At 33.5% G+C, this 27,962-nt stretch overlaps 1 protein-coding gene across 1 annotated transcript; it reads right to left on the bottom strand.

Annotated features, from left to right (window-relative positions):
- Positions 1-11: 11 nt before the first annotated feature.
- LOC111056914 (solute carrier family 23 member 2) lies at positions 12-27,962 on the bottom strand. Its single transcript, XM_039425123.1, has 15 exons — positions 27,836-27,962; positions 21,691-21,939; positions 21,178-21,315; positions 20,015-20,172; positions 17,142-17,347; positions 16,170-16,296; positions 15,081-15,201; positions 14,476-14,617; positions 13,902-14,015; positions 13,207-13,346; positions 10,910-11,057; positions 10,001-10,080; positions 9,040-9,181; positions 3,166-3,289; positions 12-1,706 (listed from the first exon to the last, which is right to left on the bottom strand). The coding sequence occupies exons 2-15, from the start codon at positions 21,739-21,741 to the stop codon at positions 1,652-1,654; spliced, it is 1,746 nt and encodes a 581-aa protein (XP_039281057.1). The 5' UTR covers positions 21,742-21,939; positions 27,836-27,962; the 3' UTR covers positions 12-1,651.

Genomic DNA, 27,962 nt, shown 5'->3' with positions numbered 1-27,962 from the left:
AAATCAGTACCTGTTGAAGAGAAGTTAGAATCAATTTTTTAATAGCCTATGTTTGTATTTCTCGTGAGAGTGGGACTGTAATAGCCTATAAGTTTGGCAGATTTCTCATGTAGCACTTTGTCCATTGAACCAATGTTGAATTGAGACACAATATTGAAATTTTATTTGTAAAGAATGTTTCAAATTACACAAACAATCTACCATAGACGCTTCCATAATCTTTTAAATTGCCTTCTACAACTTGCAAGCAGCAATACGATTCTTATTATTCCAGGCAACCAATGCTCAAAAAAGGTATAGAAGAAAAAGTTTGCAACACAATTTTTGACCCCGCAGCTCTTTTAACAATAGTTAGGGGGTAAACATATCAAAAGTCCTCACTCCTACCCCTGCTAGTGAGTGGGGGTGGTTTTATAGAAGTACCATATTTTGTTTTTTGTACATATCTCGGACAATATGTGTCTTTCGGAAATGTTTGTCGAATATAAAATTAAAGCTTATGAATTAGCCTACAAGTTCCATTTGTAACATTTTTCCATATCTCTTCTAGTTTTCTAGGTTTGAGCTCTCGAAGGTGTCACATTTTTAAGAAATCCCTTCCGGATCCGATTTTTTCATATTTCTGGCATTATATCTTTTTAATGATTGATTGAAAAAATCCGTGCTAATCATGAGCTCATAGAGCATTATATTCTCTTCAATTTCATGTATTATTTTAAGCATCTCCCTACGATTGATGCAGCCGTTATAGTGTTGAGTGTAAAATCTTCAGTTTAACAACAATAGATCATTTCACAGGGAAACTTGGAGGGAACGATTGCAACACAATATTTGACTTCGCAGCTTTGTTTGGACTAGTTGGAAGGTAAACATATCAAAAGTCCTCATCCCTACCCCTTGTGCTAAAGGGATGAGGGTGGTTTAAAAGTTGCGTTTTCCATTTCCGGATTTCACCCATGTATCTTGAAAACAATGCATTTTAGCGACATGACTAACTGAACTAAAATGAAGCTAGATGAACTTCCTTGAGTGTGAAATTCTCTGATTGATCAATTTCAGGGCCTCTGACATGACCTAATTATATGATCCTATTATATTAAGCGAGCTATTTCTGTATACGTCTGTTTATATTTTTTTATCTGGCTATTTTTGTAATCTGGTTATCTGGTTATTTATGTTCAACGGATCTCGAAAATGGCTTTAACGATTTTCACGAAATTTGGAACAAGATGTTCGTTGTATACGGTTTTGTCCATAACTACTGTAGAGTTACCTTTGTCAGCTGGTAATCTTACCGTTTGAGTCTGGAGAAACTGGGCATTATTTTAATCTTATATTAAGCAAGCCATTTTATTTTGTATTGTATTATAGAATACAATTTCACCTGCTGAAAAACCTAAGTAAACCAGAGTATACAATAATCACAGGTAAGTGTGAATAGCTAGGAAAAGACAAGTGGTTTGAACAAATATAATAAATATAATCGCTTTTGGTGAAATAATTTGCTTCATGAAACCAATTATTGATAATAACTTGTCTTGTTTACCAAACTTTTAAATTATTTAAGATATAGGAAGTAAAATACAGTATTATGGAACTGGTACCCTACAAGAATGTTACACTTATGTACATTATGATAGGTTCCTTGTTATCATGAAGACGGCTGATAAGTTGGCATAAAAGGAATATGCTTGAAGATTTTACACCTGGAACATCAGAAAGAATTCAACTATTAGCATTAACTAGAAGTGATTCATAGCAAAAGATCCACTAATCCTTTCAAAATCAACAATTAATGATTTTTTATGGAATAGAGATGAAACCTGCTCTTATAGGATAGGAACGCAAACCTTTGTTTTGGAAAAATCTGAATATAAATTACCCCAATATTTTACATAATTTGAGAAAGGAACAGTTTTGGTCATAACTCTTGTTCCTGTCCCAATCATGATTTGTGTATCATCAAATTGTAATGTTACAAATTTTCTCCATATAAAAATCGAATCTCCAATTCAATATTCAGAATCGATAATCAATATCAATGTCTGTATAATCGAGAAATGTACATGACAATTTGTACTTTCCTTGTCCTATTACCATAGGTAAGGAAGGAATTGCTTTCCAAAAAAAATTGAGGTACCCTAATTTCAAGTTTTCTATACATTTCAAGGTCCCCTGAGTCCAAAATCATGATTTGTGTGTGTGTGTGTATGTGCGTGTGCGTGTGCGTGTGCGTGTGCGTGTGCGTGTGCGTGTGCGTGTGCGTGTGCGTGTGCGTGTGCGTGTGCGTGTGCGTGTGCGTGTGCGTGTGCGTGTGCGTGTGCGTGTGTGTGTGTGTGTGTGTGTGTGTGTGTGTGTGTGTGTGTGTGTGTGTGTGTGTGTGTGTGTGTGTGTGTGTGTGTGTGTGTGTGTGTGTGTGTGTGTGTGTGTGTGTGTGTTTATGAGTGTATGTGCGTCTGTGTACACGATATCTCATCTTCTCACACACACACACTCACACACACACACACACACACACACACACACACACACACACACACACACACACACACACACACACACACACACACACACACACACACACACACACACACACACACACACACACACACACACACACACACACACACACACACACACACACACACACACACACACACACACACACACACACACACACACACACACACACACACACACCAAAAATTTTGGACTCAGGGGATCTTGAAACGTATAAAAATTTGGAAATCGGGGTACCTTAATTTTTTTCGGAAAGCAATACTTTCCTTACCTATGGTAATAGGGCAAGGAAAATGAAACTAAGAGTAGCTTCTACTTACATTTTACCACAATTGAATTGTTTCAATATGCCGTATTTAAGAGACTATAAAAAAACAGATTATTGAAATAATTGTTATATTAAAGATAAAACTACGAAAAATTAAGAAACTTATGAAAATTAGAACCGTTTATTTTATAAATATCGAACATAGTTCTCTAGCAAAATTCCTCCAGGAACTGGATAGACTCATGTCTATTATCTACTACGATCATGTGAGGAAAACATTATGCTGTTTTAATATTATTAATAAATTGGAAGAGTCTTGAAATGAAATGAGATTAATATTGAAAATGATGATGATGTTGAATTGAATATTAGTATACCTTCTCACAAATGCCATTCCAACGGGAAAATTGTAGGTACCATCGTCATCATCTTGTTCAGCACAATCCGTACTCAGTTTCATTTCATTGGCCCAAGCTATCAGGCCTCTCTCTTCTGGTGTACCTGTTGTAAAAAATGTGAATAAATAAAAGAGAAAGTTGTCTTTATCATAGGCCTACTAATAAAATATAAATCTTACAAAGAATAAAATTTAATTATCTAAACAAATTTAATAATTATTATTAAATATTACAATAGATTGACCAGAGGTCGGTCGACTTTAGTTACTGTCTCTTATCGCTTTATCTACTTGTTGTTGAAACGTCTGTTCGTGTTAAAATTCTAACCTATTTGTGACGGTTTGTTTTGTCGTGAAAGTTATAATTATTACTGGTGATTTACTGAAAGTTCAAACGAATGCAAAATACGGTTGATAAATATTTTGCATCATATTTATTGCATCATAAATATTTTGCATCACTGTTCTCAGTTCGCCGGACGGTGAGAAGCAGGAGAAAAAACATGCTATAGTTTCCTCGTCAGGTGTTAATTCATCATCGAGTGCTCTTCCACACATGGATCAACAATTAGAAAACATGGAATCTGTACTTAGCAAGTTGCTTGATGAGAAACTGAGTTCGTTGGCTACAAAATCAGATTTAAAGGGCATAATGCAGTGCTTCGAGGAGCTCAACGCAGAAAACAAAAAGATCAAGGACGAACTGCGATCGCTAAAAGAAGTTAATAATAAACTGATAAGGAGGCTGAATATCTTAGAGGATCGGTCCAGACGAAATAACTTGATTTTTAAGGGACTCACGTACATTAAAAATGATGTACGTTGCGATGCTGTGATTAAGGATTTTTGTACAAAGGTTTTGAAGTGTGATAAAGATATAGGTGTGAATCGCACACATCCTAGGTGTGAAGAAGGATGGTGCTCCTATAATAGCTCACATACCAGTGGATAGGGACTTGGACTGCATCTTGAAAAACACATATAGGCTGAAAGGTTCAAGTTTTGTCGTTCGAAACTCGCCGTACACGTGCAATACTCTTCGAATGCAAAAAATAGCTGTCCCGATCAGTAGAAGGAATAAAAGTGAATGTCAACGTGGATAGACTTTTCATAGACGGACAAGTGTTCACTTATTCGGACGAGTACGGATTGAAGGCAGGAAAACAAGATGGACTAACTAAAATAAAAGAGATGTTTCATTTGGACTTTGAAAAGTGTTTCAAGAAAATTGTGGATGGAGGGAGAGCGTCAGGAGTGCATCGAGACGGAACTGACACGGACATTGTATCTAATAAATAGGAAAGTGTTGTCTGCCAGGGTTTTGAGAACAGTTTTAGATCTGTGCGAAAGACATGATCTGGTAATAGTAAATGGTAGAACAGAGAGTGACGTCAAAGGGGAATTAACATTTGTTAACAGCATGGGAGCATCTGTGATCGATCTTTGTTGTGTAACTGGGAAAATGTTAAACCTAATAGATGACTTCAAAGTAGACTCAGTTATATTTTCAGATCATTTTCCCATCGAACCACAAATTAACAAATTACCAGTTCTGAGTTGCAAGAGGGTGAAGCTTATCTGCCTCTTCTACCTAGATACAGGTGGATAGAGGGTGAAAAAGGAATTTATAAAAGACGTGAGAGAAGGAAATTACAGGATTTAGTAATTGATGTTAATAACTCTGAAGCTGGGACCGCGCAAGTTTTGAACGTGATAAAGGGAGATTAAATGGAATGCATCATAGAAGTGGAATGAAGCGCGAATTGAAACAAGTGTGATAAGACTGGGAGTGTGAAAGAGCACGAGTACGTCGTTTTAAGAATATTGAATTATTCAGGAGAAACAATGCTTGTTGTGTTAAAAATGTGTATCTACAGGCCAAGAATGAATAGAAGAATTTGTGCCGAAATAAGAAAAAGAGGTATTATCAGGATATGTGCAATAAATTAGTGAACATTAGAGACTCCAAAATATTTTGGGATACAGTAAAAATGTATAAAAGCAACAAACGAGTAATAAATAGAATAATAAGTGCAGAGGACTGGATTGAACATTTTAAGAATCTTTTCACCCAAAATAAATCTGCAATTTCAATAGATTATGCAATTCCGTTTAAAGAGAAGATATGTTGGATGGTTTAATAGAAATATCAGAGATTGAGAGTGCGCTTAGAAGATTAAAAGATAACAAGGCACCGGGTGCAGATGGTATCAATTGAGTTTTTCAAAAATATGCCAGTTGAATTAATAGATAAAGTGCGCTGTTTATTTGATCACGTTTTGCGGAATGCAGATGTACCATCCAACTTTACAGAGGCAGAAATATTCCCGATCAATAAAAAAGGTGACACGTCAAATGTACAAAATTTGTTAATGCTTTTTCGAAATGGTTTGCAACAATTTTACTGGCAAGACTCGAAAAGTGGGTGCATATGAATGATGTTCTGTGTGAATACCAGGCTGGTTTCAGGAACGGGTACTCCACTATAGATAATGTATTTAATCTCTCGTGTATCATTAGCTTAAAATTGCAAAGGAAAGGTGGTAAAGTTTACTGTTTCTTTGTAGATTTGAGAGCCGCATTCGATAAAGTTGATAGAAATGCACTCATCCATAGACTGTACGATTTAGGGCTATCCAATCAGTTCATCAAAATCATCCACCAATTGTACAAGTCTACCAAAGCTAGCGTATGACCAGCTAGGTACGAAGATGACCAGCTATTTTGAGACATTAAGCGGCTTAAAGCAAGGATGTATCTTATCAACAATTCTATTTTCTCTGTTTGTGAATGATTTATATGAAAACATGTTTGAGGGAGTTTGGATGGATGAACTTAATGTGAAGGCCTTACTATACGCCGACGACCTTGTCTTGTTTGCCACAACGCCAAAAGCTTTACAACGCATGATAGATAATTTGAGCGAATACTGCGACAGATGGGGGTTGGAGATCAATACTGATAAGTCTAGGATTATGGTTTTCAGGAGAGGAGGTCGCTTGGCTAGCTATGAGAAATGGTTTTTGAATGAGAATAGAATTGAAGTGGTTATAATAGGTATAAGTTACTTGGGCGTTGTGCTCACGCCGAAGATGTCATTTGCTGAGCATGTGAAAGAACGCGTATCTGTGGCTAAGTTTGCAATTAATGGGGTCTGGAGAAGTTTCATAGCAAAAAATGAAATTGGAATAGAAGCGAAATGGAAGGTGTATGAAGCAGTAATGAAGGCGGTGGCGGTCTATGGAGCACAAGTATGGGGATACAAGTATTGCGACATACTCGAATCATTACCTAGATTTTTCGTTAAGAAGATGTTATTATTGCCAAGATCCACACCCAACTATATATTGCAGTTGGAGCTCGACATGGAACCAGCATCTCTAAATGTTTTAAGAATGCATGTTGAATATACGTTCAAGGCATTGATTATGGTACGAAATAGATTGCCTAGAAAGCTAGCGGGGAAAATAATACAGAATAGGACATCTTGGTTTAAGGAATGGATACGTTGGGATGAGAAATATGGATGTAGGTTGGCGGGACGTGCAATAGACAGGAATGAATGGAAACGAGAGCTCGAATAATTGTTGTGTGACAGAATGAAAGAGGAAAATGGTATGTCTAGCTTACAAAGAGCAACTTCTGCGCAATTTCATAGCCTATATATCCTACTGGACAAGGAAAAAGGAAGAAACTATCTGAAACTGAACTTTGATAAAAAGACGATGGGCTGCATACTCAAGGCACGTGGCGCGCTGCTAAATTTGAACTTTGGTAGTGGGAGGGAAGAGGCACAATGGCAATGCTCTATGTGTAATTTGAGACAGAGAGAGGACATAAAGCATTTCCTAGGGGTTTGTCCAGTTCTAGTGGGGGTACGGAAAATGTATCTGGGCAAAAACATACTAACAGATTCGGAGATGATAGAATAGTTAAATGGAAAAGATTGGAGTATGCTAGCGCGGTATGTGGAAAGGGCAGCTTCTGTTAGAAATGAGTTAATTAGAGAGTTCAATTATTAAAATATGTAGTCGTGGAGCAAGTAGTATTATATTTATTCACTTGTATTTATTTTTCGGTTTCAAGTAAGTTATGATTTTTCTGAAAAGGTTAATAGATTATTTTTATTCTGTTTAATCATTTAATTGCATGTGTGTGAACTTTTGCATTATTTTGAAATTTTTAGTAGATGGAAATGAAATGTATACAGTATAATTATGAAATGATAGCATGATACCGACTCCTTGCAGACAACCTTTCGGGTTATGTCAAAACTTTTGTCTTGTTTTACATTTCTGATATACATTCTCTTGTAGTGTATGGTTTTTTGTTCTATTATGTAAATAAAGGCATTTTCAATTCAATTCAACTAGATTGTCAATAATAAAGCTTCTTAACAATAAATTATTACTGTAGTGCACTTGACAATATGCGTTTGAAAATGTTATATAGAAATTTAAAAGCCCTACCAATACGAACTATGTGCTATTGTAGGTATTCATTAGTTTCGAATAAATTGGAATGTCATGTCAACCAATAGCAAAGTATAGCTCAAAACAAAAAACTCCTTATCCGAAGAGACTTATTACATCAACAAGGAATAAAGCTATAACTGAATGAGATTGAAAATTTTGAAATGAGAGAATCGAGTTCTCAACAGATAAAAAACAGAAATGTTTTCTTCAATTGATTAAACATTTATCAACTAAAAGTTGTGAAAAACTATAGATTCAACGATATTATTTTTTTAATAACTAAAAATTTATATGTCTATTACCAAGAGGAAGTTGATTTAGTTATTTATCCATTAGTACAAAATTATTTACCATATATTGAAAGAGGAAAAACAGGCGAACCCTGTAATAGTCCTCTCCTAAAATTTGGATTAATATCAGTTCGAAATAAGGTGAAGTCACTTTCTACTTTTCACTCCACATCACAGTTTTCAGTCCAAAAATATTTCTACTTGAAATTTGGAATTTGGAACGATTAAATATACAATAATAATGGAATGCCACAACAAAAACTCATATTACATGTACTAAATATTGAATTAACTAGGGAATTTGTACCATATAAATACACTCGATTCGACGATAATGATCTGTCTGTTATCCATTTATTTACTTTGACAATAAATACAATGCAGAACGATCAAACAGGAATTCCCAAAACTGGTCGTCTTCTTCTTCTTCCTTTTACGGGTTAGGCATTATTGCCTGTTCCGAACCTCTGTGCCTCTAAAATCAACCCATCTCTTCCTGGGACGTCCGCGATCTATTCTTCCAAATGGCTGATACAATAGGGCTTGTTTGGAGATCCGGTCATTACTCATCCTATTAACATGCTCCAGCTAGTTACCCCGTTCCTATTAATTCTATTTCTTACAGCAAAGATGTTGAGCTGAGTTCGTATATCTGTGTTCCTGTAGCGATCTTCTCTGCTACATCCATATGTTCTTCGAAGGAATCTCATCTCTGATACTTGCAACCTGCTCACATCACGCTTGGAATGTACCCTTGTTTCGCTTCCATACAATAGTGTAGGTGCCGAAATCGTTCTGTAAAACTTAGTCCTTGTATCCTTGGATGTACTTAAAACTGGTTCAATCTCTAATTTAAAATAAGAAGTCCACTGGTAAAGTAATGTCCATGTTTTGCCTCAAAGATAATTCTGTGTTCAAGATATCTGAAAGTTCACTTGAATTCAACGACGAAAATTACAATTCACCAAATTTCGGCTACTGAGGAATTTAACGCATCATATGGCCAGAAAATTGTTTTCAAACCTTTGAGCTACAATCCAACCCAATAGACTACCTATTTTAAATAAGAATGAAGCATTCATACTTTACCGGGTATTAGATTATCGAGCAGACAACCGATCGCTCCGCCGACAAGAATGCTTGTACTGAGCAGAACAGTGACTATGCTATCCAGCACTTCGGTCCCCGTTTGTATCACACCAGGATGCGCAACCATCCATTTTGGTAGCACCTGCAAATTGCAACGTTTGATTAGAAAATAATTCAAATTTTATATCAACATAATATTATTCCATTGACAATCACAAATCATTATTACAATATAATATGATTGGGAGAAGACAACATGCTTAGCCCAAAACTGTTTTTCTCTTAAATTTTGATGGATAAAAGTTTTGAAAAAAGAATGAGGTTATGATTATAGGCCACAAATTATGTTAATATTTTATAAATTGACTGGATTGAGTAGTATGTCAAATGCATTGAATGTGCAAATCTTAAATAATATTAGTATGGCTTTTATTGGTGGGGAGTCCCTGATGAAAGTTCTACCTCAATTTAACACAGTTTAACGTGCCCATCCGATCACACGGGAGTGAATTGGCTAAAAACTTTCGCTCATATACGGGCTTGAATCCGGGAACTCTAGGTATGTTTCAATAATCTCGATAGAACGTTATTGTGTACTAGCAGGTAACCCGTGCTCCGCAAGGGTCTAATAAAAAACTTGACCTACTGAAATCTTCAAGAATTCAAAATAGCCCTATAACCATCTTCGATAAATTGAGAATCTATTTGCAAAATTTCATGTTAATCAGTCCTTAGTTCAGACGTGATGATGCGTCATTCCTGAATTTCCTATCCCGTACGTCAATTGCTTGCTTTATTATATTATAGATTACAAAAGCGATGAAAGAATCGAGTGGAAGAATATTTTCTCTCCAAAAGTTTCATAACATCATGTCAGGCTAAGAAGATAATTGTATTCTTATAGAATTTATCAATTTTTATTGAATAAATCGATTTTATACTTTTCCAGAGTCATACATACCAAAGAGAAAAACATTGAGAATCCAATTATGTACAAGTTCCTTGAAGAGTTCAAATCAACATACTGTAAAGCCGATAACCCTGAAAAAAATGTTTTCATTAACTAAAAGGTGGATTAAGCCTGCCTAGTCATTAACAATAAGACAACAGTTTTAATCTCACTAATGGCACCTAATGATGCAATAAGACAACTCTTAAGTTCAATAGTTTGATTCAAACAGCCCACATTTTCATTATGAACTGTTTAAGCGAGAATTCATCATCTTAAATATTACATCTGTTCGAGTCCAATATTTATAGTTATTAATGAGTTCAGAGTTTGAAATATCTCATGTCACTGAAATATTCTGAATGAGTAATCTAACTAGCATATTACTTCAGTTTTTTCTTTTAATAGGCTTTGAAAGAAATTCTATATTAAAAAAAAGGCTAACGCTTCTATACAAGAGCTCATATTCATCTTGAACGAGAAATGATAAGGGATCAAATTTAAACACTCGAAAGATTTAATTTTTGAGTATTTGGATTCAGAATAGCTCCAACTTATTTGACTTTTCAAACGATTTATTTCCGTCGAAAAACAGATAGATATATTGCCATCGATAATATAGATCTAACATTAGATCTATTTCCAATTTTATATTATTCACTTTCACTCTTATGTTATTGATTTTTTTCATGATTCTTAAGTTTTGATACCCTCTAACAGCCATAGGAAACAGTAGTTGGCAATGTATTTCCCCAACTTTCTTTCTTTTCAGCACACCCCACTAAGAAGCCTGTTTTTTGAATTTTTATAAGAAATTTGTATTTTGATTTATTTTGTATATTTAGTGTTGAACTGGATAAAATTATTGATTGATTTCATTGTGAAAAACTCTAGGCAGTTTTAAAAAAGATAACAACTTACCAAAAGCAGTTATCATTCCAAACATCACACAAAATATGCCTCCGACAACTGGCTCTGGTATTATTATGAAAACAGCACCAAATTTGTTGATAACTCCTTGCAGTAGCATCAAAACACACGCATATTGGATAACACGCCTACTGCCAACCTGTCAAAAATACAAGATTCGAATAAAACATTGTACATTAAACATTATGACATCATTACATAGGAGAGCTCATTCACTTCCCTACTTCCAGGCCTTGGATATATTGCCTTTAAGGCATTTATATATTTCCAGGGTCTTGAGAATATTATTTTTAAAAAGTGGTCAGATAACAGGGAATGCCTTAGTTTTCTCAAACAGATTGAGAGACAGAAATTTGGTTGTTCTTGCAAACCCTTCATGTGAAGCATTCAAATGGTTTTACGATTACAGTGCTCCAAATTTCTTTCATAAGTTACCTCTACATATTACATCCACAGGCTCACTTGTGACATTTTTTAAGAAATTGAAGCACTTTCTATTCGATTTTGATTTTGATGAGATTGAGGAGTTTTTTTTCACATGAATTCTTTTTTACATTCTTTTGGGCATTTCTACTATTGCTTTTTACGGTTTAAACAATTTTTCTGTCCCAGGATTTTTTATTAATGTACTCATGAATATATTAATACTTTAGTTCATTTATCAATATAAATGAATATAAATATATTCTCGAATTCTTCTTAATTTATTTTCCCAGATTTTTATTATACTTTTTGGTTTCTACAAAATAATAACTTCCATAATGTTCACTCCTTTCATTTCGTTTTCTGTAAATAGACAAAGAGTTTCTGTCGAAATTTTTTTTGAGGCTTCTGTCTCTTGCAAAGGTCAAAATAGTTTAATTTTCAGAGTAGGTAACTTCAACTCAGCTAATAGCTTATGAATTACTTTAGTCATAACTCTGACGTTATATAATGTTTTTGTTAGTTTTTAATTATTTTCATTTATATAAATAGAATTAGAAGATAATATTTTAGTTTATTATTTTTTCAAAATTATTGTACTGATTTGTTGAGTTTATTCATTTTTTTGTAAATTGTCAGTGTTATGAATAAATTTCAATATTACAAATATAGCATTAAATTTCTTCTGAGTTTTCATACAGCTTGAACAGTTGATCAATAGTTGAACATATCAAGGTACAATGATAATAATAGTCTAGAGCCTTGAAACGCGTTAGGAATTTTGAAAAAAGTAGTAACAGATGGAGATTGATGAGAAACTATAACTTGCATAACTAGCACCAACTCGCAGTGGTTATTGTCGTTCAGATTTTGGTATAGAATTCATAGGTATTAATTAAATTATTCATCTCAATATAGTCTTCCATCAATTTACATATTATAAACTATAAACTTTGGTTTTTCGTTTAGTAATAATAAAAAGTAGTAAGTTATGCTGTAAACATTTTTCTAGGTGATGACGACATGAGTATCCAGTTGTGCGTGGATAACGTGGGAATGATCTAAAATTCATGCGCATGGTGAGATTTGAACCCAAGACTGTTCCGGTATCAGTCTATCAAAGGTTGATAATACCTTATCTGACTGAGCCATCGCAGTATTATTGACGTTCAGCTTTTGGTGTAGAATTCATAGGTATCAATTCAATTATCCTATACTATTAAACGAGCAATTCCTGTTTATATGTTTTTTTTATCTGTATGTGACCGGATCTCGAAAACGGCTCGAGAGACTCTCACGAAATTTGGAAGAAAGTAGGTTTATGATATAAAAATTCGATTGCACTAGGTCTCAACCATGAGATAACTCGTTAAAGGACATTAAAAGGATAAATACGTCCTTGGAAAAGCAGCTGGAAATTTTGTCATCTGTTGATGATGGAAGTGAGTGAGCGAGTGCATGTGTGTGGAACTGAGACAAAATTATGACTCAGCTATTGAACTTTTGTAATCATTCAATCAGTGCCGGTTGTACAAGAGCCGGTTAAATTTTAATCCTGATTAATTCCAGTAGAACCAATCTGATAAGCTATCTTTTTGAAATGGTCTTCTCTGATTTGGATTAAAATTTAACATGCTTTTGTGAGAGAAATGTTTGCATTCCTCTGGGGAAATAATCTCAATCCACTGTGATTAGATAGAACCTTTCTGTATGAACTTTAAATATATTATAATTTCTTCTTTCGTAATAAATTTTATATGCTTTTGTACTCCAAAGCGGAGCTCGGTGCCCCGATATTTATTATTCATCTCAATATAGTCTTCCATCAATTTACATATCAAAATATGAAAAATGTATAATTTTACCTTTGTTACACCAATGGCTCCAACATTTTCTCCGAATGTATTAGTTCCGTTTCCGCTTCCCCAAAGTCCCGCCAAAACTGTGCCCAGGCCCTCAGTTCCAATGCCTCTATTAATCGCATGCACGGGTGGCGGAGGGGCACCTTGAAAAATACAATCGTTCAAAATATAGAATTGAAATAGTATCTTTGAAAAATATTTGACAATAATAAATAAACTTGGACAGCCATAACACTGAAAGTTTTATTGCTAATCGTTGTTGAATCGAAAATGAATGAAATTGAATGAGAATACACTCTTATTAAGTTGAGTTGGGGCTCAACTCAAGAAAATTGGGCTGGAAGAATGGGGTTCAATTCAACTTTGAGAAAATCTTAACGCAAAGTGGTGGAACAATAATAAAGGCATATTAATCAATAAAAAGAGAATTCCGATAGAGTTTATTAGTCAACTATGTCATGATATTGGATATGTATTTATCCAAGTGAGTATTCAAACCAAATAATTGGAAAACAATAGATTATTTAGGACAGCAAATAAATGACTGGAAATAAATAAATTAATGACTGGAGTGCAAATAGAATACTCATTTATTTTATTTATTTATTATTTTACTTGAAATACGAGAAAAGTTAATAAATTAGAAACAGAAAGATTGGACATAAAATACACTGAGATGAGAATGAATTATCACTTACCACACATTCTGGCTACCGTTGGATAGTAGCTTATAGACTCAACAGTGCATGCCAAAACTCCAGCTAACATTCCAAGCACACCAGATGCGCTCACAGTTGGCATTCCCCATTGTCCTGTTACAAACCAAACACACTTTTATCAACAACTATTCAAGTAAAAATCGAGAAATTCATGAAGAACAAATCATTTTTTAATCATTCCACGACTGGGGTTACTTGTTGTCTCCATAAATAGATAAATAAATAAAATCACAAGTTATTAATATAATATCGTAAATGTAAATGATAGATTAATATTAAATTCAACAATTAAGTAAATTATATTAAATCAACAATCGAAGAGTCTATAAAAATCTATGAAAATATGATCATTATTGCTACATATCATCCTTATTGAAGAGTTTGACAAATTTACGACAGAGCTTAAGCTGTGGCTCAAGCCCGACATGGCAGAAAAAACTGGTGTGCCTTACATTTTGAGTGCTTGCTACCACGTATATCTTAAACAAATACATTGGATTGAATATATAATATTGAATCAAGTATACGACATCAAACTCACTTTATCACTCACCTGGATAAGGCACACGAAACCATGAAGAGTCTTCAATAATCGATATTTTGACATCAGTTCTTGCTGGATGACCCTTAGGGAAAATATCGTAATAGGTTAATAAGCCGCTAACACCCCACATTATCAATATGGTCAGTAGCACCTGCAAAATTCAATACTGACTAATCAAAATCAATATTGATGGATAATAAGATATTTGTCAATTCATGCCTTTTATACATATTTATTAACTCATATTATTGTATGCTATTGTCCTTGAACATATTAAAAAACTAATACTAGTAACATAACAAATGTTGACCTCAATGTTTCTACGGATTTGAAAGCCGCCTTTTGCTCTATTAAACAGTATTGCAAGTGAACAAAGAATTCTAACAATAATTGGAAAAATATTATATCTTTTAAGTCAATTCAATTTATTCACAAGAAAACTACATTTAGATCAAGGCCAAAATATCGTAAAAATTCTTGGAAAAGGTTGATAGAATGGTAGAGTGTGTGGACTTCAAAGTGGTGAATAATGCTAGTGGTGTAATAATAATATTTGTAAGAATTAATAGTGGTAATAATAATTCAAGATATTCAGTATACCGTAAGCTACTTACCGGAAACAGTTTGAAGAGATTAAACCAGGTTATGTGGAATCCAATTCCTTTCTTGTATTTGACTCCAGGTACTTTCACATTAGTTAAACACTGCGAGAATACTGTTAGCATAATAATTGTGCTGTAATAAAAAAAGAGATATTTCATTACAGCAGAAATTCTTATGAATAACTGTGAAATTGAAGATTTATAATAGCAGTTAATACAACAGTTTTATAGTAAAGGTCTTTAAAGCACGAGTTAGATGTAAAGTTTCAGTTAATAAGACGAAATGAAATCTTGACATACTGAAAACTTGATAAAATGAGATCTTGACTAATTGCAAATTCAGATTGAAAAAGTCAAACTGAATACTTGATTTAGTGAAAACTTAATAAACTGGAACCTGCTGCCAGCATCAGAAACCGTGTTTTAATGTTGATGCCACCAGCATCAAAAACCGTGTGTTATAATGTTCAAGTCGTTGCATGAAGTCCCCATTATAGTATAGTTTTGAAAATCCATTGCGAAAATATCCCTGTTATGGGCGCGATTTGATTGTGATGTTTACATTATAACATGGTCATAGATAAACGAATTTTTAAATCCTTAGTGGAGTTTAGATTATGATAAAGAATTTCAAGTTTACGCATAAAAACATATACTTAACAGCATGGTGCACAGCATTAGAAAGTCGAGGGTTAAAAGATAAATAAAGTACTTAATGAAAACATGTACAGTAATGTAATACCACATAAAGGCTAGCCTACATATTTCATCAGATATCAACCAACCAATTCCAATTTTAACCAAATGAGATTGAACCCATATTTAACTGCAGTGAGACAGTTACCGTTTCATCGTTCAGTGTTTCCCCCACCTATGAAATGAAGTTAGCCGAATCAAGTTAGTAGAATCAAGACAGTTGCACCAAGTAAGATCAATCTTAAGATCAATCCAGAATGAAGATAGTTGTTATTATGATCGGTCGGTTCGACCCGGCATGTGATATTATTCTATTAATTGAACCAAGTAACCAAGTAAAGAAGCAAATGAACCACAACTAGCATAAATATTGTAATATTATTTAGTATAGGCAGGCCTACGTACCATACAGAAATGCCCCAGTGCTGGGAAGCGGCTTCAGCTGCATTCTCGAATAACGAGAGACCTACCAGCGAAACGGTTGGCACTATCGTCAACGGTGTCACGAACTTCAAAAGTAAACCCATAACACCTGCAAATGATTTTGACGATTAACTCACTTTTTGGAGATGTTCTTAATTAATCATATTATGAATAATTAATTTTATTTCCACCACAAAACCAATAAGAATTTCACAAACACTTTTAGGGAATAAACTGACCAATACATCAAGAAAGGGTGTAATTAAGCTATTCAACCCTTGGTAATTTGACTTTGAAGTACTAAAAGTACACTTTTTAAAGAAATGAGATCTACACTTTGGTAAAACCACTTTGGTCCTACTTCCGTTTGTTTGAAGTAGTGTTTGAATCAAATTTTCATTTTTGACTTTTAATAAATGTTTTACTTCAGAGTCTTCCGACTCAACATCTGACACTTCACCACCCATCTCTTGAGTAGATGATGAGGATGCCCTACATACCACGCATATCCACTTGTTTCGCTTAACAATCGACATACAATTATAAGATGTCTCCGACAAACCCGAACATGAATAATGGAAACCTCCATCACAGGCCAAACAAGTGACGAAAGAACCGTTCTTGGGTAGTTACACTGTTTACACTTCACAGTTTATATAATAATAATAATTGTACAGGTTGAACCGATTAAAAACTTGAGAGCGTTCATAGAATATAATATGAATGTTCACTAGTTAACAGTACTGCACTGACACTACAAGTACCGACCGACTGGCGCCAGCCGAAGCATCAACAGAGCTGCATAAAGCACGTCTACTCGGCTCGAGTGCTGAGCCAAAACTGAGGAGAAGAGAAGGAGGAAGAAGTCAATGGAGGTTTCAGTGTACAACATAAGATTATTGACCAACAATGATAAGATTTTTGTAGAAACATATTTAGACATGGATTACAGACCGAAAAATCCGATGAAGACCTGGACAAGTGCTGACACGGCTATGGCACCAGACAGCTCCCGCATCCTCACCTGCCACAACTCGGTGCGGTTCTCGAAGCTCATCGCCTCCAACACGGCCGGAGCCGGGCACTGCCAGCGCGGCAAATTCAAAATCGCCAACGTCGGAACCAGAAACGATATCGTGCCACCCTGTACTATTGGCAACCTGAAAATGTAAATTATTGCTTTATACTAAACAATGAACCCATTATTTACTATGTTTTTTTGTAAATTTTCCTGTAAATTATGTAATACCATAGAATAAAACAATCATATAAAAGTTTTCTCTGGTAATACGTGAAATAGATGACCCTGGGAGTAAACGTGAGTACTTGTAGAGGTAAGTAAAAATAAAACACCCCCAAATCACCAGATGAAAAAGTGGATTCTTATTTGCATCCAATTTGTATTACTTATCAGGGTTCAATTAGTCTAGTTAGAGCGATTAAGTGAATCCACATTACTGAAGTAGGTCTATAGTTTAATTTTAATGAAGGTTTAGCAAAAATAAAAACAATATTCATCAACATTTCAAAACAAAGCATACACACTTGTGAACAAGTTTCAAAGGTTACTCATATTGAAGAAATTGAGTAAGCAATCAAGTAAATTCAATTTCACAATAAGTAGTGTTATGGAATTCACACATGTTCGTGAGTGGTATGAAGGAGGAACAGAGATACAAATGAGATGGAGACAGAGTGATGAGAGCTGGGCCCTGCAGAGCCGGAAATGCCGCCGGAATGGGGCAGCAGGGTGGCTGATGATTGACAGGTCCCTATTTTCTATGGGACTGTCACCTTTTTTGTTTACATCTCTAGGGTCTTCTAGAAAGTACTGACTACTTCTGGTTTGTTTATTGTGTGGATAATAGGGAAGAAGCCTCCACCCTTCTTGATTGTTCTAGAATAAAAACGTTAGGGTATAATAGAGGGATCGCTCGCCTAGTCAGTGATAAACAAGTTAGTGATATGCGAGACGTTCAGTGGTAAAGGAACTGTCAGCCGTACCCAAAGCCTGGCAGTTCCTAGTGATAAATGTTTAGTGAAGTGATAATATTGTATAGTAACAGCATTGTAATTGTTATCTAGTGTAGTTTAGTGATAATAATTATTATCATTGTCGTGACAGTTGTATCAAGATACGTGATACAGGACGGTGATACGGATACGCAAGCACGTGATACGGATCGGTGGTAAAGATAGGTGATACGCGAACTGTGATACAGAGTCCTGGTATAAGATACAGACAGTGACAGTGTTACATACTGTGTTGATGAACTGTAAATATTAGAGAACTGTGTTATAAGTGATTAATCTTTATATCGGTCATTCGAATACTTGTTAGTTGAGTAAATAATTGCCTGTAGTAGAGTTGATTATCTGTTATTTCGTGAGTCAATCGTTTCATCTATTTAGTTAAGAGTAAAATAAAGTGCAATTGTAACTGCAAGTGTTGTCAGCTCATTCTAGAGTTCTAAAACCCACAAGAACTAGGTTTTATAGAGTGGAAATCCGTAACAATATATAAATTGAATTTATAGAAGGGTAACCTTTATCAGCATAAAAAACAAAGGATTATCCAACCCAAGAAACCTTTTTTAATATGTACGGTATTTATTCAGGTTTAAATTGAAGCGGTTTGAGAAATAGCGGCTCCAAATTACAAAAAGGAGGTAAGTCAATTTCTAGAAGGGCTTCCTAATTGAGATTTCACTATTATTGTTCTTCACCTATTAATAATTAAGAACGAAATCAACATACTAAGTATTAATTGAGTAATTATACAGAGTGTTTACGAACTCCCTTCCAATACTCTAGGGCATTGTTCCTGGGTAAAAAACATATCTAAATTGTCCGGAAGTCTTCAGTTACTCACACAGCGGCCATTTAGCTTTTTTCACTTATTGTTTTATAAATAAAGGTTAAACACACGAAATTGAAACTTTGCACAATCATTTATAACAACTAGACAAAGCTACAAAAATGTTATGATGAATTCACAAATTCATAAAACAAAATGGCGACCATAAAAAATTTTGTTTCTTAAATAACTCAGAAACCGATGATTTTACATAAACTTTACAAGAATACCTTTTTTTAGTAAATTTAATTGCCTATCGATTGGTACCAGATATTTTAAGATTGTATCAATACTAACTGAGATATGACAGCTTTAGTGGTTAGTGACCCACCTTTAGAGGGACATGTAACGTTATTTCATTGTTTGAAATAATCTAAAATCGCTCACTATTAACATGCAATGCAAATAGAGATTGTTGCATCATTGAGGCGACTCTATTAGCATGCCTTGGTTTGTACTGCAACAAACTTTCAGTGGTCACCTATCACTAAGGCTGCCATATCTCAGTTAATATTGGTCCAATCTTGAAACATCTGGTACCAATCGATAGGTGATTGAATTTACTTAAAAAAGGTATTCTTGTAATTTTTTGTAAAACCAACGATTTCTGAGTTATTTGAGAAACAAATAAAGTGATTTTAAATGGCAGCCATTTTGTTTTATGAATTTTAAAAATTATCATAATCTCTTTGTAGCTTTGTCTAGCTGTTATAAATGATTGTGCAAAGTTTCAATTTCGTATGTTTAACCATAATTTATGAAAAAAATAAGTTAAAAAAGCAAAATGGCCGCTGTGTGAGTAACTGAAGACTTCCGGACAATTTAGATATAGCCTATTTATCACCCAGGAACAATGTCCTAGACTCCTAGAGTATTGGAAGGGAGTTCGTAAACACCCTGTATAATATAACAATAATTAATAATTAAGTGATTCAAGTATTAATTGAATATTTAAAGCATCATCACTTACCTACAGCCAAATGTGACTTGGAAGAAAGTGACTATGCCAGTCACAAAAATCATGGTGGATATGATGTGCCCCCTGGCCGGATCATCTTCAGCCATGCACAGGGCAGGAGTCAAAATGAACGGAATCGAGACGATTGCTCCTATCATTGTCAAGTAATGCTGCAACAAAAAAACCAAGTTCATAAAACTAAAAAAAATCCGCTATTGTATAAATAAACGTCTTTAATGTATGATAAAAGTTGTCAACTATCTCTCTAGATAATGTTTGATTGTCAAGAAACTGCGTTGAGGCATCAGCGTGTGAATGGCAGGAATATGGCCAAATATAGGCTTCCTGTCATCAGTAGACTGACGAATTTACTCAGCCCTACCATAGCTTCTTCTCTTTAAATTAAATGATGAGGGCAATACCACTGAGTACGTAGAGATAGTTAATGGGATTTACACCGAATCCTGCAACTTTTATTGAGGACGATATCCACTGTCTTTTCAAAGGGATGAACGGCTTTTAACATATATGAATAAGTTTTTGTTAATAAATAAAGCTATCTGAAAATTTAATAATCAAAGTTTCGTTAAAACATTATTTTATTACTCACGACACGTTTCGACAAATTAGAGCCATTTTCAATTCAATTGACTCACTTGAAAATGGTATTAATATGTCGAAACATGTAGTGAATAATAAAATAATGTTTTATGAAAAGGATACTTTGATTTTTCAATTTTAAGATAAATACGAGTAGACATCACCAAAAAGTTAATGAATAAACTACTATGAATTACGTTGAATGCAATAAATACATAATACATAAATAAAAAATATAATAAGCTAATTGCAGAAAGATTCATGTGCTTAGGACAGAAGGATAAAGAGACGTAGATTTTTTGCTACATACATAACTTCATTGTGTATCAAAAGTAACAATTTTTTAACCACCTTCCCTATGAAATGAATTATAGAACCGAATCTTCATAATAAGGTGTTGGAAACCTATAATCTTTACAAAAGGAAACCTAATGAAAATCTCTTTACTCTATAGCCTTGTGTAATCACGCATGTTTCCTTCCACTACACTACTGTTATTTCTTTGATTAAATGATCAAGTAGAATGATGTAAGCCTATGAGAGTTTCCCATAATGTTAAAAATCTATGTAAATACCTGTAATGCCATGAATATGCACAAATACCATGGTGGAATGTCATTGACACCATACGTAATATCAGTGGTCTTCTCATCTTTAGTTTTGTGATTTCCATTTATTATGGTTCTCAAATTTTCGCCATCAAGGGTTAGTGTCTGCAAAAAATTAATAAATATATATAATAAATGCAAGTAAAGTAAATTCAGTCACAGAATAGGTATACTGTGTACTGTGATTCAGTCATGCCTTCAAACAATAAGAAGTTGAAATAATCATGTAATGTGGAAAACATTGGAAGGTTGTAAATTTAATAAGAGTAGCCTATATTACGGTAGCTTTAATAGTATAGAAAATTATATATTCTCAATATATGTCTTACATAAAAGTGAGTTAATATAAAATTAGCTTTGCATGTTTTATAATTTTCAAAACATGTCTATAAATATTACAGCCATGTTTCCATATAATTGAGCAAATATAATAAATTTATTTCTTAAATAAAAGAAGTTCAGAGATTACTTAGTACTTACGTCGAGACCTTTCGTTGAAGCGCTTTCAAAAGCCAGGTTATGTTCTCCCATAGCCGGCTAATTTTCGCTAGAGCTGACTGAAACTTTTGAATGGCGCCAGAATGAAAGTCAATTTGAAACTGACACAGATGATGCGCTCAGTCTGACATAAACTGGGAAGTGGAAGTTGAATGCGCACGCATAGTCCAAACTTTTGCTTTCATTTTGATACTACTTTGAAAAGTACCCAAGCTTGAACTTCTCTACAAGCTACAACAGGATAAATAAGTGTAATATATCATGTCATAAATAAATAATAAAACCCTTTTTTCCCGCTACCTAGGCTATGTAGTTTCATTATTGTTGTGGTTCCATCTTATACATAATTTTTCCACTGACAAAAAAACGATGCATCAAATGGTCATGCCACTGTATAATCGATTTGATATTCTCAAAATAACAGATAAGTCTCATTATCGTCAGTAGCAATACAAAATTTATAATAAAATCGTTAAATCACAGATAATTTGGGAGATTAAGTGAAGTTTAAGAAGTACCCTACTCAAGTTAGGAAGGTATGCAAGATTGGTGGAAGAGGATTTCTGTGAATGGGGGGGGGTCAAGTATTTCCTGGGAATCTGTGAAGAAATGGAGAAATCATGGTTGTCATTTGAAAAAAAATCAATAAATTCCATTGAAAAAAAATCCATCTTCCATCAGTTGAATTATAAGTTAGGTACTTTGAAAAAAAAGTTAACTTACAAAATAGTTCGAATAGTTTGGAAAACAGCAAGATCTGTTATTTATTATTACTTTACTTTACTTACTTTACTTTTCTTGTTCGTCACAACCATCAAACTGCATCAAGGGAGCAACGATCCCGCAGTATATGACACCTCAAAGTTTAATCTAATATCCACCATCCCTCATATTTCAACACAACAGATCCCACATAACATACATCAATCAAACATTATTCAACAATGAAGTCTGCTAACCTGTACGGACACAATACAATAAGGAATTCCCTGAGTGTTTTTTTGAACTCCTTCAAGCCATCAATTTCTCTTATGTGAGATGGGATTGAATTAAATATTTTCATTCCCATATAAAACGGGCCACTCTCCAGCAGGCTTAGTCTGTGATGTGGGTAAACAAAACCTCTAAATCGTGTATTATGGGGATGACTCACCTGGTTCTCCTCATACATTCGCCTATTTTTAAAAACGAAGATTGCTAAATCTAATATATAAATAGCAGGAGCCGTCAGCAATCTCTTTTCTTCAAAATAAGGTCTGCAAGAGCGCATTGTATTAATCTTATGAATAATCCTAATGGCTTTCTTCTGCAGTATGAATATTCCATTATTCTCTATACTTTTTCCCCAAAAAATAACTCCATATCTCATAACTCACAGAAAATAAGCATGATATACAAAAAGAACAGTTTTTTCACTCCCTACTCTAGCCATTACTCTTAATGCAAACAAGGCTCTATTCAATTTACCAGTGACATGAGAAATATGTAGCTTCCACTTCGAATCACTCTCCACCATCAGACCCAAGAATGTCGTAGAATCAGAAGTTTCAACTCTACTTTGAGTATTCAAGTTTATTCCAAAACTTTTATAGTCTCTACTGAAGGGAATAACTTTAGTTTTTTTGCAGTTCAAACTAAGACTATTCTGAACAAACCACGAATCTAATTCAGCAAGACACCTCTCAGCCTCTCTTATCAAACATTCACTGTTCCTACTGGTGATTAAAGCTGTAGTGTCGTCCGCAAAAAGAGAGAGTTTGAAATTGACGTGACTCTCGATGTCATTAACATAGACCAGGTATTACTGTTTTGACCTGCTTAAATTTAAATTATAAATTCAATTGATTCAAATATAATTATGATGTTATTATAATCATTAATTTTAGTTTGACAAGTTGACCCCCGTAACACTTTATATAATTTCCTGCGGGGGGGGGGAGGGTTCAGAGAAAAGACTGAGAATTGACCCTCCGGTTCAATTTTTCTTTTTATGGAATAAAAGAAACTATGTCAAGTTAAATACCAAGTTTTTTATTTAAAACCAGTATACATTGTATTAGAACACAAACAGTTCCGTGCCTGCTCAGGCTACAACAGTCTCAACCTTTTCAATGTATACTTTGTACTTTTATAAGAAAAAAGGAAAACAACCAGGACTTTCATTTGTAATGTAGCCGTTTATTTAACATGCATTTTCACACTCCGAGAGTACCCATTTTTTGAAAGTTAAAAGTGTTGCCGACGGTGAAAATTTATGACAAGTAAAATTGGCCTGAAAAATGTATGCCTTTTGGCAGTCGGTTACGAGGACGGGACCGAGAAACAGCAGATAATCGGGCCCGGCTCTACCCCTCTGTTGCGAGACACCATTCTCCAGGACTGGTACAGTGAGTTATTACTATTTCATATATTAGGCCTATTCATCGATCTTATTGAAGGCCAATCCTGTAATATTATTTTATTATTATTACTGTTATTTTGAAATATTCCTCAATATTTTATTTTAGTTTTCAGTTTCATTTTGAGTTTCAAATTTAATGAAATAAATTATTCAGTTCTCCAAAATATTATTTGTTTTGTTTATAGTTCCTTTCTCATGAGTTATAGATTCCCCCATTATAAATTATTATCATAATGAATTAATTAATTTTATTAAGTTAACTTTAATTAGTTATTCATTCTCACAACCTAACAATATCATACATACCATTACATGGTATAATTTAACCACATTACATGAGCACTGTGAAGATGCATGTCAAATAATTAGCTACATTACTCATTATAATTTCACGCCTTCAAGCATTGACCTTCATCCTTATTCATTCATGTTTATTTACTTTTCCATAGACATTTTTGAATGTCAGTAATTGGGAATTAAGATGAGTGATTGGAAAATCGATTCCTCAGTTTATAGCCTTCTCAATTTATTGTTATACGATTAATATGGTATGTATGATGTATTATTAATTTTATCGCAAGAGCTAGCAATTTGTTATTTCTTTTTCAATCTCACAATATGAGTCGCTAAAGGTTAAAAGTGCACGTAGCGTAAGTTAATTTTATATAATTTCAATAATCATAATACCTATATATTTTTTAGTCAAAGCAATACAGTATTGCTTAACAAAATTTGATTTCTGTCAAGTCAACACAAAGTTGTAAAGTAACAAGTTTTGAACTTTTCCCTAAAAGACTGTACTTTTTTAGAATTGAACATGTCTGAGCACTGCGATAACTAGTGAAATCTATTCCTAAATTTCCTCTAGAAATTTAGACATTTTAGTACCTTCAATTATGTTTTGACACCTCAACAAATATTCATCGATAGCTGAAATTTATTACTACTTCCACGTTCCACGTGTATATAACATTATTGACAGGTGTCCTTCAGACTCATTAAAGACTGAGGTGTAACAATAGATCTCGAATAGTTCCAGTTGATAGGTACTGTAACGATGTTTACAAGAACGGACGTTGGGTACGGTATTGAATGTATACCTAGACTTTACAAATAAGCTACGGTACTAATTAAGTAGACTGCTATAGTCTACTACAAATAGTGGAGAAAGCTAATTATGATGAAATATTTTAGCTTTTAAGAGATTTTGAAGGCAGGCAATAGAACTTTCCACTGAATCTTCGAAGCTTCTAACTTAGTGAATAAATGTCTATATCTATGTAATATAATAAAGGGAAGAAATGGCTTATACACGTATGTGTTAGAAATTTCACGAATGACGCATCATCAGGTCTGAACTATGTTCTGATTAACTTGAAATTTTGCATATATAATCTTAATTTACCGACGATAACTATAGTCCTATTTTTAATTCTTCGAGATTTTAGTAGGTAAAGTTTATAATTCGATCCTTGCGGAGCACGGGTTACTTGCTAGAGCTGGATAAATTCAAGTTGTTTGAAATTTCTTGGTTCATTTCGACCCAAGAGTTTAGAAGCACTTTGTGAGATAATGAATTCATTGCTCAGATCAATATTTTTATCGGATCAAACATAATTATTTAGACACTTGTAAGATAAAATAAAAATAACGATAGCATCTTGGCTAAATATGAGATGCTTTTTGCTAATCAGCGATATTGCGAATCAGATAACAAATTACAACAATAGGAATCCAATTAATAAGAAGAGACCGCTAATTGATTCTCGCGTTGCAGAAGAACATTTCAAATAAAAATAACTCATACAAAAGTGGAATCACTTTGTATTTATAAACCAAAATAATAGACAACCTAGGATCTTAGATGATTTACAGTCTGTCACCAATTAACTGCTTTTGATTGTAAACTTTTTTTATTGTTAAAATGCAAATAATAAACAACCTAGGAGCTTAGATGATTTACAGTCTGTCACCAATTAACTGCCTTTTGATTGTCATAGCTTTGGACATGATAGTGAAGATTTTGCATCTCAGATTGCATATCCTACTCTTCGATAAGATTTTATTCTTAGAAATTCAATTACTTTATCGCCCACACTATTCGGAAATTGAAGCTTACCAAGGCCTCACAGTAATAGATGCATTGTTTCGAATGATTGATTGAATGTGCCTGCAGGTATGGCATAGCCTATTGAGTATTTATCTTGAACTGAACCCTATAAAAGAACTATATTCAATCAATTTATTTATTTTGTATCCCTATTAAATAACTATATTTACATCAATAAATTAATTTATTTTGTATCAGCATTAGGCTATATATTTACTTTTAATAATATACTTTTATTTATTATAATAAATAAAAGTCGGTAGATGAATAGGAACATCAACCACAATATTAACGCTGTCCAAAGGCTAAAAATAAACTCTCTACTGGTGATATGTTTCAAAAATTTCAGATTTGTATATTATCAAGCTATAAAAATGGAAAAGTTTTCTCAGGAAAACATTTTTTTTTCGTTTCGGTAATTACTTTTTTCTATATGAGCGCCTAAAACTTAAATTTTTGGGACAGAACATTTCAAATTCGGTAAGAGATAAATCCATGAGATTTAAAGGTTAAATTTTTCATTAATATAATTTTTTTTTTTGAAAATGTTGAATTTTGAGAAAGTTATTCAATTTACCAAAAATAACTCAACTAAAAGTTATGTTTGGTCATTTTCAGTAAATTGAATAATTTTCTAAAAATTGATATTTTCAGAAAATTTTTGTTTTAATCAATCAACAATACCATGAAGAATTTATCCTCTGAATCGCATGGATTTACCTCTCTTACCTAATTTGAAATGTTTTGTCTCAGAAATTTAAACTTTAGGCGCTCATATCTCAAAAAGTAATCGGGGAAAAATGTTTTCCTGAGAAAACTTTTTCATTTTGATAGCTTGATAATATAAAAATCAAAAAGTTTATTTTTAGCCTTTGCACAGCCTTGAAGAGGACATGAATTACTTAAAATTACTTGTGAAGTTTTACGAACGAAAATTAAATGAACTATTTTGGAATAACTTTTCAAAGATAGCAAATGAGATAGTGGGAGAGTATTAAAACTTTACAAAGTAGCTGGATAAATTAAAAAAATGCAATTTTTTTAATACCATACCTGAACACTCGAATTAGATGAAGAAAACGGGTACAAAAGAATTCATAGGTCTACCTGTCACACAAACGGACACTAACTTTCAATGGGCAGATTTTTGTATATCTCAAATAAAGGGAAATTTCAATATTTACAAGATTCTTCAATTACTTATTGAAAACTAGTCGTTGGCTAAAATATATTGGGCTGAAATACTGTAGTGATTGGCTGTACTATAGTGATTGGTTGCAGTTTAACATTGATTGAATGGAGTATTCTAGAGTAAAATCGAATTAAAATGTATTTAAATATATTGTGAATGGAAAATAACTGAAAATGAGATCGTCGAAGGCGAAGGTTTGGAGCAATGACTTATCAGCGCGACCAAAGTGACAACCGCTTTCCTTCTAGGTGTATCATGCTAAATTGAATAATATTAAGCTGTGTGTTACTGTTAGCACATAGTTTTTGTATTATATTCCATAAATTATATTTATAAAAAAAGCTTTGAATAAAAAGTTTACTTAGAATACTTTGCATCATAATTATTTACTTTACCTACATTAAATTCAAAAATATGAACTTACTCAAACTTTGTGAGAAACTAATTTGGAAAGATAATTTAACTCTGAAAGTGATCTAAAAAAGTATTGGCATTATCACCGGTTATTTCACTTCAGTTGTAATCTGCTATTGAACTTATTTTACGATCAT

The sequence above is a fragment of the Nilaparvata lugens genome, chromosome 3 (assembly GCF_014356525.2).
Source record: "Nilaparvata lugens isolate BPH chromosome 3, ASM1435652v1, whole genome shotgun sequence".
Classification (NCBI taxonomy): Eukaryota; Metazoa; Arthropoda; class Insecta; order Hemiptera; family Delphacidae; genus Nilaparvata; species Nilaparvata lugens.
The sequence above is the reverse complement of the archived record's forward strand: the minus strand, read 5'-3'. Positions and strand labels throughout refer to the sequence as shown.

What these genes read in the sequence shown, in the direction of transcription:
- LOC111056914 (XM_039425123.1), bottom strand. Translation starts at nt 21,741, where the DNA reads ATGGGAGAACATAACCTGGCTTTTGAAAGCGCTTCAACGAAAGGTCTC. An exon ending in GTTTCGTGTGCCTTATCCAG is followed by an intron (nt 14,016 to 14,475) that starts GTGAGTGATAAA and finishes GGTTTGTAACAG; the next exon opens with GACAATGGGGAATGCCAACT. An exon ending in GAGCCATTGGTGTAACAAAG is followed by an intron (nt 11,058 to 13,206) that starts GTAAAATTATAC and finishes TATTTTTGACAG; the next exon opens with GTTGGCAGTAGGCGTGTTAT.